Source organism: Rattus norvegicus, chromosome 4 (assembly GCF_036323735.1).
Source record: "Rattus norvegicus strain BN/NHsdMcwi chromosome 4, GRCr8, whole genome shotgun sequence".
Taxonomy (NCBI): domain Eukaryota; kingdom Metazoa; phylum Chordata; class Mammalia; order Rodentia; family Muridae; genus Rattus; species Rattus norvegicus.
Genome location: NC_086022.1, coordinates 122,634,898 through 122,647,317, shown reverse-complemented (window position 1 = coordinate 122,647,317; position 12,420 = coordinate 122,634,898). Strand labels below are relative to the sequence as shown.

Sequence of the window (12,420 nt, the reverse complement as noted above, 5' to 3'; positions counted from 1 at the left end):
CAAAAGGTCATAACACCTCCCAGTAGCATCATTCTAGGGCTCACACCCTCAACATGCAAACTTCTAGTTATAGTTAACATCCAAACTATAGTAGTTACACGGCATTCTCAATATATTTAGTGATGCTAGATTGAACACTTAAAATGATAGATGGTAAATTTTTATGTTAAACATATTTTACCACAGAGATTTTTTTAAGGAAAAATATGCATGTGTCCCAGAGTGATCCAACCTGAGAAAGACTCATTCCTATGACCCCGGCTTTGGGGGAGGGAGCAGTGGGTGTCATTATACAGTGTCTCATGTGTCCCAAGCTAGCCTTGAACTTGCTGTGAAGCCAACAGCCTGTGAACTCACTGTGAACTTGAACTCCTGATTCCCCTGCCTTCACTTCTTGGGTGCTGAACCTATAAGTATGCCAACCACTCCCAACTTGATCGTAACTTTAAGAGAAAGCGATCACATACAAAAGAATCAGAAAGTGTCTAGAAACTGAAGAACAGCCAGGAGACAGGTTCTATCCTAGAAATACATTCCCACTGACCCTTCATTTTAACCCTTTGGGATTCTAAACTAGGAATCCTAAGGCTGTGACCCTTTAGTACAGACCCTCAGGTTGTGGTGATATTTCCAAGGGTCTTAGGCAACCCCTGTGAAAGGGCCATTTGATCCTCCCCCAAAGAGGTTGTGACCCTCACACAAATGTGTGTCATTACACTAAAGCCACTCCAGTTTGTTTTAAACCAGCTGATTTATTACTGCTTCTTTAGTCACAAAATAGATGATGCTCTATGACATTCTGAGGGAAACTCCCCATCCCTGAAAGCACCCTGAGAACAGAATTAATCTTTCCTCAGGATTAGGGGACACTTTCCACTTAGAGGAAATCCTCCCTCTAACATCAGGAACTGATTGCTCAAATACAGTTGCCAGCTGTAATAAATAAAACTATAGAAAACCTATATTCTGAAACCAGTTTTTGGTTTCAAAACATTGAGTTGCTTCTAAATGTGGACTAGTCATGTGATCTCTGGAACATATTATACTATAAAGAAAAACAGTTTGTATGTCTGAATTTTATATTTAACTGTGTTCCTGTGTTTTGTTCAGCAACCCCAACACAGTCCATACTCAATACGATCACACAGAAGCCTTGGGTGAGTTTTGCAATGTTTAAAGATTTAATGAAAGACTTGTCCCCTTAAAAGATCTGATTTCCAAATTCTCTTTTCGAAGGTGTCATTTTGGGCTTGTGACTGACAGAACACGGTTGCTCCTAGCGCGCGGTCTGGCGCGGGAAGACCCCCGCGCAGGCGCAGAGCAGAGCATTTGCTGAGTGAGGGACTACGGTGGAGTCTGTGTGGGGTAGGCGCTGGGAGACCCCCGCGCAGGCGCACACTGCGGCGCGGCCCCGGGCCGCTTCCCGCGCGGAGAGAGAGCACCTGTTACCTCTGGGTGGCCGCCAGCGCCCTCCTTGCCCTCTCTGGGACGCCGCTTGTCCCCCGCACCCCCTCGCTCCGTCTATTTATAGCGCTTGTCCTCACTGGCCCATTTCGGGTAGTGTGATCAGTCAGGTCTGCCCGGCTGCGCCCTCGCGACCCCGCGCCTTGCCCAGTCACCGCGCCGTGGCGGCGGAGCGAGCGGGCCGGGCAGCATCGAGTAAGTAGGGGCCTAGAGAGGGGACGCACCCTCGGTCGGCCGGCCAGCGCGGGGTCAGCGGCCGCTCGGGTTTCCCTGTGGTATAATCCATTTGCTAGGCCTCCAGGATCATTCCCTTCCCTAAATGACCCGGCTGATTATTTTGCGACCCCACTAGACTATAAATGCCATCGAGGTAAGGTCTCTCCTTGCCTTCCTAGCGCCCATAATAATGCAGGGTTCGGTTGGTTTAAATTCAATCAGCGCTGAATGTATCCCTGGGCGACTCTCTTAACTTTAAAGCCAGGAATATAATTGCCTTGCATTTTCCCCACATGATTCTTAAGAGGAACTAATGAGCTATAATGCATATTAAAGCACTCGGAAAAGTATAAGGGACTGTGCGAATGCAAAACATGGTGAGTGCACCAAAGGAAGAGAAGGGGAAGCTGTTTGTCTTTATCCTCTCTGTGCCTCATTATTGAAAGCCTTATGTGTTTGAAAGTGAATTATTCGTATTAAACAAATCAGGGAAAGGACAACAGCGGGAAAGTTGAGTGTAATTAGGGTGGTATGCATGTTCAGCCATTTCCTACCGCGTTGGTAAAAGTAGGGCTGGGGAAAGCTGGTGAAGGCAGAAATAACATGCAGTAAGTTATGTTAAGGGTGTTAGGTTATAGAACAGGGGTCACAAACTTAAATGGCTATAAAATCATCCTCAAGGAGAGAAATAGGGAAAGCAACATAAACAATGGCTGACACTTAGGTCTTGGCACGGCTGGGCAGATGTGCCAACTGAGAGGCTGCAGCTGGCTTTTCAGGTCATGTGGAAATGAGCCGTTGTCATTTTTTTCCCTATAAATGTGGAATGTTTCAAGTTTGCTTCAGCTGGCTATTCCCCAGGAATGAGGCCTTTATCTCAGAGAGCCAATGATGACTGAATTAACTTCTAAGGGTGGAGGCGAGAAGTAGATGTCATAATGCCACAAATTACAGGCAAGGGAATAAGTCTCCTGGAAGGATTTATAGTTGGACAAGCAGATAATAACTTAAAGCACTGAAGCGTGGTTTAAACAAAATCAGAGTCTCCAAACCTGACATGTACATGCAAAGACATAAAGGGAGAAGGACAAATGTAGTGGCAGATGCCTTTAATCCTAGCACATAGGAGGCAAGCGGGATCGCTGTGAATTAGAGGCCAGCCAGGGCTACGTAAAAAGACCCTGCTTCAGAAATATTTATTCAGATATGGGGGTAAGATTACTAGGAATGATGCAGTTACTAAACAAAGCACCCGTTTGATCAAACAACCATACCAAGCAACTTATTTTTTTACTTACTCACTTTACATTCCCCTCCCTGTCACTCCTCCCACAATCTTTTCCCCCTCCCTCCCTCCTCCTCTTATCTGAGCAGGTGAGGCCTCCTGGGTATCCCCCAACCCTGGCATATCAAGTCTGAGAGGCTAGGTGCATCCCTTCCCACTGAGACCAGGCAAGACAACCCAGCTAGAACATATCCCACATGCAGGCAACAGCTTTTGGGACAGCTTGGGGAGAGACTCCCCCTCCCTCAATGCATCTGATCCTGTCTGATCCCGGAAGCTAAGCAGGGTCGGGCCTGGTTAGTACTTGGCCTGAAGACCAAGCAACTCTTGCATGCCAGGTATCAACACAGACACAATACGACTAGAGAAGTGAATGAAACATAAAGCCCTTTGCTTCAAGAAATGATATCTGAGCAGAATTTTAAAGGGCTGAACCAGGGAAGAAGGATATTCCTGACACAGAGAATTACCTGTATGCATTAGAATTGCTAGCACTTATGACATTACAAAAAAAAAAAAAAAAAACTGCTAAGGCAAGTCAGGAAGTGAGACAAGCAGTGGTGGAAGAGCCAATTCCAGCGAGCCCACAAGGCTGGAATGAGTACTGGTGAAAATGCCCATGATACCTATTCTTTAATGTGGGGTAATCATTTTTTACATGGTAGTTACTGACTTTTAAAAGGTTTTTTTTTTTTTTGGTTCTTTTTTTCGGAGCTGGGGACCGAACCCAGGGCCTTGCGATTCCTAGGTAAGCGCTCTACCACTGAGCTAAATCCCCAGCCCCTAAAAGGCTTTCTTAATAAAAGGTTTTGCCTTGGAACGGGGAACGTTGGAACTGGGACGTTATTTTCTGATGTCGTAATTGTTGACATTTCTTGGTTTGTAACCAAAGTCTGTTGAAGGCAATTTGAGGAAAAGTAGATTTTTGGAGCCCTGTCCTGATTGCTTTGCTGGTCAGCTGGGTTGTTTGTTTGTTTGTTTGTTTGTTTCTTTTTGAGACAGGGTTTCCCTGTATTACCGCCCTGGAAGTCCTGGCTGGCCTCGAATTCAGAGCCATCTGCCTCTGCCTCTCAAGTACTGGGATTAAAGACCTGTTTCACCATGCCCAGCTCTTCCGGTGTTTTTATAAATAAAAATCCAAAGCTACGACGTTGATCATTTTTATCATAGTTGCAACCTATTCACTGTACCAAATATTTTTATGGGGAAAATAAATACACAACAAATCTGAATGTAGTAACTTTACCCATCACACAGGTCATTGCTGAAGAAATGAACAAAGAGGTGGGGGTAGAGCCACAAGATTTCAAAGCTGTTGTCATTCAGACCAGAGAGGAGGTTTCTGTATTTCCCAGTCACTCATAAGTTGGGCTGCCTACACTTTGATGTGCAAATTTGTAATATATGAAAATTCATGATGTATCTATTATTTCTCTGCATATGACATCAGGTAATATGCAGATATCATTTACAACATAGCTAAGGTTTTTGGAAACCATAAGTAATTTATATTAATACGATCCTTTATTCTGAACACCTTTTTTGCAGTTTTCAAAATATACAAAGGGCATAAAGACTAATGAAGTGTGGATTGAGTCCTCACCATACGACTAGGGAAATTAAACATTTATACAGTTGAAACGCCTTGTCATTCTTTCTGTCTCCCTTTCTTCCACATCTCATGAAAGCAACTACTCTCCTGAATTCAGTGCTTATAAGAACCCTTCATTTCTTTATGTCCCACTACCATGGTATGGGTTCTTAAAAATACATAATTTTTAACCTTTTTATTTTGTTGTTTTCCATCTCACAGGAAAATTACAAGAATGATATTTAAAACTCCTGTAATACACTTTACCAAATTCATCTACTCTCTCTATATCATACTATGTGATCTATACTTTATTAGCACAGTATACTGTATTACATATTTTAAACACATTAATGTTGTGCAGCGTGTATCCTAGTTATTTTGTTACTATTTTGATACATATAGATCATGTTTACTCATTTTCCACTGTACAATATTCTTTTGAGTGAATAGGTTATAGTCTGTTAATGGATATTAAGTTGGCTTTTACTATTTCAAACAGCACTGCTATAAATTTTAGTTATTTTAAATTCTGCTGAAGATGGAGAATTTTCTTAGAAATGGTGGTCATGTATCAATCACTATTCAGAAAAAGCAGAAACTGTAAAGATAATGGAAAGATGATAAAATCAAACATTGTGAAGGCAAAACATTTTTGATTTGAAGAAATTGACATTCTTGGCCTACATTAAATTTATAGCAATGCGCATCTCTAAACGAAATGTGATGGACCTGGGTTAACTGCACTTGGATTTGCAGAGTAATTAGGCTTTATTCTTGTGATTTATATTTATCTTTGCTACTCATCTTTCTCCATTATTATGGGTACTATTATTATGAATGCATCAGTTCAGTCTGCCATAAATTGGAGCAGAGAATAACTCCCCATTGATATCATTGAGAACATTTATACAATTTTGTTTTGCTGATGAAAGGAGAATGCACTCTCTGCCCTCATTATGAGAAAAAGTTGCTGTCAGCTCTCTCCATTTATGAGCCGTCCGTGTCTGTATCCACAAGTGATCTGTATATGCACCAAAATTATTTTCATTTGAAAAGTTTCATGCAGGTATGTCTTACCTTCACTTTACCAAGTGTATTTTACAAAGCTAATTACATATTGTACATATATAAATAACCTTATTCAGTTTTTCCACCTGCTCTTATTCTTATATAATTCTCAGAAGTAATCCCAGGTAAAGAAACTAGAACTTAAAGAGGCTATAAAACATGTTCATATTATTTCATTACAGTAGACAAGGGGTCAGATGTTGGCCTTAGGAACAAGCCCAAGGCCACACCCTTAACCATGGAGAGTGTACTGAGTACTCTGTATTGTGTACTAAATTTGCTGAGTCACTGTAATGGTACAATGGACACCTCTTGTCAATTTGAGAGCTAAACACTAAAATAACTACTTGATTTATATGCTTGATCTCCATTGTTCAGATAAAGAAACCAAGAGTAGGAAAAGTTAAGTCACTTTACGATGACATTAAGTAAACAGCCTAACCTCCAATGGCCAAACCAGTACCTTCTGTGCTCTTTAAATATAAAGAAAAAGGGGGTTGGAGATTTAGCTCAGTGGTAGAGCACTTGCCTAGCAAGTGAAAGGCCCTGGGTTCAGTCCCCAGCTCTGAAAAAAAGAAATATATATATATATATATATATATATATATATATATATATATATATATATAAAGAAAAATAATGTTTTTCAAGTGTGGTAGCTGATTTAACATCTGGGCTCCCCCCACCCTCATAATTTCAGCCACCAAATTAATTTGATCTGCAAAACCAAAGCAATTAGAACACCTTTCAAGTGTCTATAAACAACAATTAAGGAATAGGTACTTGGCAAATGTCTACGTCCATTTAACACGTTCATAGTATGACTCATCAAAGTGTTGAAGCTGTTGTTTCTGTTTTAAAGTGAATTGAGCTTTTGTTTTTGTTGTTATTTGTGTAAGCCAATGTTGAAGGAAGAAGAACGATATCCAAATGCACCATTTGTTCAGAAGACTAAATATAGATATAAATGATGTGGGCATATAGATATGAACAAGCAGTTGAGTTTTTTCAAAGCAGAGCCAACCCTTTCTCAGAACTCTTCAGCTGAATTTAGGAAAAGAAATGGAGATTAATCACCCAGACAGGATAGTGTCCTACTCACAGTCTAGAGAGTGGATTTATTTATAGCTTGGAGAAATTGGCAACATGCCACTGTCTTTGCACAGTCTATGAGCTATGAACGGGTTTCATAATTTTAAATAGCTTTTAAAAGTCAAAAGAAGAATAATACTTCATGACACATGAAAATAGGGCATGTTAAATTTGTGAAATTCAAATTTTCGCATCCAAAATTCATCTTACTGGGGCACAGTTATGTTCATTTGTTTGTTTTCTTTCCCCATGGCTGCCTTTGTGCCATAAGAGCAGAGTTGAGTGGTTGTGACAGAGCCCAGATGGCCTGCCTGGCATATCTGCCATCCAGCCCTACGCCTCCAGCCCTTACACTAGAAGGAGTAAGGGTACATACAGACTTGGGGGTCAACTGGAACTGGCTCCAAAATTCAGTCTGCTCCCGTGATATTGCCTTGGCCAGTTTATGAGAAGCCAGTGGACAAGATCTTACCATGTAGTCCTAGATGCTCTGAAACTCACAATGTAGATCAGGCTGCACTGAGCTTCTAGAAATCCTCCTGCCTCTGTCTCTGAAGGGCTTGCATTAAAGATGTGTGCTGCCATGCCAAGCTTGTGACTGGTGCTTTCTATGAAAAAGGAGTAAGGATTCGAGATTCTGATGATTCTACCTGACAGTATGGTATCTGAAAATATGAGGCTTCAACCCAGTGATGTACATAGTTAAAGCTACCTTGAGCAGCTTTTCTCAACATTTCTTCAAATGTCATTTGTACAAGGATCCTGGGTACAAATAATAGCACTCCCAAATTAGCTTTAACCATCTCAAAACTCGAAACCCATTTTCAAACCTATTGCTCTGTACACTCTGCTTCCTTCCCTGAATTTGCTCTGTCCTGCTGCTGTCTCAAGGGCATGGCTATAACAGTGTCCTACATATGGACATCACAGCCATACTGCCAAGACCTGAATTTCATTGCTATAGCTACTCTCATGTGTTGTGTCTGTCCTTGAACCAGTAACAGTAATAAGGGATGGAGAGCTGGCTTTCCCCCAGGCACACCAAAGTAAGATAAGTTAGATACTAAAGGAACCTTAGCATCATCCACCATAAAATCTGTAAGATATCGCCTGGAGAGATGACTCCAGCTAAGAGGACTGGCTACTCTTCCAGAGGATCCAGGTTTGATCTCTAACATCTGCACTTGGCTTACAACTCCAGCTCCAGGGGATCAGACAACTTTTGCCTGACCTTTAAAGGTACCGGAGATACAATGCACAATTATACATGAAGACAAATATCTATACATATAAAATAAAAATGATAAAAAGTTTTAAATGCTATTTAAAGCATGTTTGTGAGCAAACATAGATCTATTAGTTATTTAACTTGAATTCTTGAAAGTAGTGATGCCTGTTTTTTTGTTTTTTTTTTTTTTAATCACAATAGCCAAAATGGAGTACCAAAAAAGTCCATCAGATAGAATTCGGCTCCATTCTTACATATGTGAAACCCTAGGACTATAATCATAAAGTTTGGTTTTTAAGCGTCTGAGTTTTAACATTATCAAGATCCACAGTCTAGGAACTGGCCAAACTGCCTATGGTGTATTAGTTCAAGGGCATCCCTTTTGGAAGGTTCGATTGGCCTTCTGACATCACGAACACTGGTATCCTTCAAGAGATACTTACACATCGATACACATAAAATACTAGACCTTTTAAAAAACATTACTTCCTTAAAAGAATTCTTATGTTCTGGGCTAAATGTGTCACTTCGTGGTAAAGCTTTTACCCAGCACGTGTGATACCCTGTGCTCAATTCTCAGATCTGAAACAAACAAAAACGAAAAACAAAACAACAACAAAAAAACCCAGTAGGTTCTTTTTACTCCAAGTAATAGCTAATGTGATTATGTGTCAAGACACCTTTATAATGTGATTTTGGCTACTCATTCTGGGCATAAGAGAGTTCAGACTTACAGCAATCTCTTAATTGCCCATAATTGGATACTCTTATGGGTAAATAAGAAAAAATCAGAGGTTTGCTTTTAACTGGAGAACCATCTCCAAGAAAGCTTTAAGTGTTATGGAAGTAAAACTGAAAAGGCAGTGCAGCGATGTCCAGCTGGTAGAGTTTTGTGGCCATTTCACTTCTTAGCTCTGATGGTTGTTACAGTATATGCTCAGACCAAGTGCTTCCTTGGTCTGTATTTGTCACTATACAATTAAACATCCCTGCCACGTGTATATCAATTGTTTCTTAAAGTGAAATTTAATTCAACCCTCAAAAAGAAAAAAAAGATATCTCACAAAGTGTCTAATTCTTTACAGGACTGTAGAAATTTGGGGACTCACGATCAAAAAATGCATCTTGTTCTTGTAACTGCCACCTTTCTTCCTTAAGCACTAAGTGTGCCACTGTCACCGTCTCACTGCCTGTGGCCTGTAGCCAAGTGAGAGCTAGAAAAGGATGTAGACACTAGGACCCTCTCCTCACAAGGGCTCCTGGCTCTGGGAATGTCTTTAAATCAAAGCAGCTAATTAACTTCCTTGAAACCTCATGTTTCCATCGCCTGGGGAAGGCGAAGGTGACACCACCAGCTTAGAGACTTTTAATTAGACTAGGGCTTTTAAAAGCAAGAAGCAATTCAGCCCGTGCCACTGTGAAATGGGGAACAAAGAAAAGCTGGGCAAGGAAGGAGGACACATTTAGGTTTAAGTCTTAAATATCATGAATTCTCAGATCAGCAGCCATTGGCTTGTGCTTTAAAGCTCAGAAGAAATGAAATTTTCATTACCTGGCAGTCTGAATAATTTTCCCCGTGCCAAAGTTTAATCAGTGTGGACTTTGTTTCAGTCATCTCACTTCCAGGGTCTATATCACCCTAATCATAGACTTATGTGTGTAGTCATCATACATATGGTTGTGTGTTGTAGAGGAGTTGAGTATAACTGCATCTCTTTAGAAATGATATTAATTGATAGCCCTGAATCCTCAGCCTACAGGGTGGCCCTTCTGTTAACTAGAAATGGAACTGCAAAATGTGTTTATCTTTTCACGTCTTTCTTCCTTCACTCTGAGACACTCCAGTCCTAGGGGAGGGGTGGTGGGAACCACTGATGATTAAAACTATTGCAGCAGCAGTTAATAATTGATAATTTACATATCAAAGTATTTTTCTGATACAAAGTAGTTGTCCTAAATTGCTCTGTTCTGAATGTATAATATTTATTTGTAAATACTGCTTAGCACTAATGCTACATGTTAAGTATGGAGAATTTTTTTTTCCTTAGACAAAACCTGCTTCTTTTCTTACCCTCAGGAATGCTTCATGGCATCTCCATTGATTTGTGAGCAATCAGAAATGTAAATAGCTCCTCAGGAATCAAGCTAAGCCCAAAGAAGCCTCACTTACCAATTTCAAGGAGTGCATCATGGAGAGCAAGACTGAGGGAAAGGGAAAACACCAGCACAGCTTGAACTTACTAGATAAAATTAAGACTATGAAAGAATTAGAAGAAATGGTTGATGTAGTGCTCATAGCAGAAGAGGAGAAATTTCCTTGCCACAGACTGGTCCTCGCTGCCTTCAGTCCTTACTTCAAGGCTATGTTCACCTGCGGACTACTTGAGTGCACTCAGAAGGAGGTCATACTCTATGACATCACAGCAGAAAGTGTGTCAGTGATACTAAACTATATGTACAGTGCTGTTCTGGAGATCAATAATGCCAACGTACAGACCGTAGCAATGGCCGCCTATTTTATGCAGATGGAAGAAGTCTTTAGTGTGTGCCAGAACTATATGATGGACCACATGGATGCCTCCAACTGCATAGGAATTTATTACTTTGCGAAACAAATTGGAGCAGAAGATTTATCTGATCAGTCAAAGAAGTATTTATATCAGCACTTCGCTGAGGTAAGCCTTCACGGAGAAATACTAGACATCGAAGCTCACCAGCTTCTGGCACTTATTAAGTCTGATGATCTGAATATATCCAGGGAAGAGAGCATTCTGGACTTGGTTCTGAGATGGGTAAATCATAACCAAGCTTTGCGCACAGAGCATCTGGTCGAGCTTTTGAAGCAAGTCAGATTGGAACTTATAAATGCATCCTTCCTAAGACAGGCCCTCAGGAGAAACACGATGCTCCTTTGTGATGGCAGTTGCATTGATATGATCCAGAATGCATTCAAAGCCATCAAGACACCCCAGCAGCACTCCTCTAATCTCCGCTATGGCATGGAGACCACCAGCCTTCTGCTTTGCATTGGGAACAATTCATCTGGAATCAGATCACGGCACAGGAGCTATGGGGATGCCAGTTTTTGTTATGACCCCGTGTCACAGAAGACCTATTTTATCTCATCGCCCAAGTATGGGGAAGGTTTGGGAACAGTGTGCACTGGGGTAGTCATGGAAAACAATACCATAATTGTGGCTGGAGAAGCAACTGCCACTAGGCTTTCTAGGCAAAAGAGCAAGAATATTGAAATCTATAGGTTTGTATCTCATAGCAGGTTTGGTATGTTTTGTTTTGTTTTGTTTTGTTTTGTTTTGTTTTGTTTTGTTTTGTTGAGATAGGGTCTCATTATGCAGCCATGGCTGTCCAAGAACTCTCTGTAGAATAGGCTGGTCTGAACTCACAGAAATCCACCTGCCTCTGCCTCCTCAGCAGTCTTATATTTTTTTAAAATCTTGTTCTGACATTAGCATTTGGAAGAAGTACTGCTGAGGGATCACATCTTAAATAATGTAGAGTAAAAATTTAATAGAAGTCATAAAAGTAATATATAGGACATCATATTATGTATCCACAATATCAATATAGCATATAGTATTTATAATAGCCATTCATGTTTTAAAATTATTTTCTCTACTTGTTTTGCGTTGTTATTGTTTTTGTTTGGCTGGTTTTAGGCGGTGCTGGGGAACAGACTCATGGCCTTGGCTCCATCACTGAGTCCCACGGCCTGCCTTTTCCCTTGATCGCTGATATAATTGAATTGAACTCATGAGTGTTCATAAGCATGTGACACCACACCTAGCTAGAACCTTTTTCTTAACCAGGAAATTTTCATTGTGTGTCCTCAATTTGTGAATCTTCAGCATTTCAGAACTTTTGAAGAATGCCTCAACTATAGTTGAACAAGAGGAACAAGAACACCTGCTTAGACATAGTTTATTGTCTGTGAACAATGGTGAAAGCACATTTACTTTATGATCTAATCGTAAATATTTGTGAGTGCTTACTCTTTAAAGCTAACTACATGAGTATGAAATATGCACATAGAATAAATACTAAAAGATGTAACCTCCTGCAGGGTCTTTTCCTTGTCCGATCCCTCTTGTCTGAGTTTATTCAGATTTTTCAGTCAGAATGCCATTCTTTGTGACAGTATGGGGCAAAGAAGGAACTTAAAAATCTATCATTGCTTCATCATTTATTAGCATCAGACCTCTGGTCTAAGCCATTTCTGTCTCTTGCATAGTCATGGCTTAAGGAATATGTCTCATCTCCTCTAGAGGGGATGGGTTACAGAGTCCTGAGTAAATGGCCTGACCCACACCCATGGTGATCAGGCATGTCACGGGAACATCCTTCTTCCAGTAGACTGCAAAGTGAGTATGAAGGCCTTACAGGGGAGCAACTCTGAGTTTTCTGACAGGATTCTTGTAGTTCTGTTTCCTGGTGTGGCACATGATTTGTGCTTTC

At 40.7% G+C, this 12,420-nt stretch overlaps 1 protein-coding gene across 2 annotated transcripts in view; it reads left to right on the top strand.

Moving 5' to 3' along the window:
* The first annotated feature begins 1,422 nt into the window (after positions 1-1,422).
* Positions 1,423-12,420, top strand: part of Kbtbd12 (kelch repeat and BTB domain containing 12) — a 73,993-nt gene continuing 62,995 nt past the window's right edge. The window contains exons 1-2 of one of the 2 annotated variants that reach the window (XM_039108733.2): positions 1,423-1,659; positions 10,025-11,206. In XM_039108733.2, coding sequence (XP_038964661.1) covers positions 10,137-11,206 — 1,070 coding nt within the window. In that variant the 5' untranslated portion in view covers positions 1,423-1,659; positions 10,025-10,136. The remainder of the gene's footprint in view (positions 1,660-10,024; positions 11,207-12,420) is intronic. The other variant, XM_003749799.6, reaches the window with a different exon arrangement.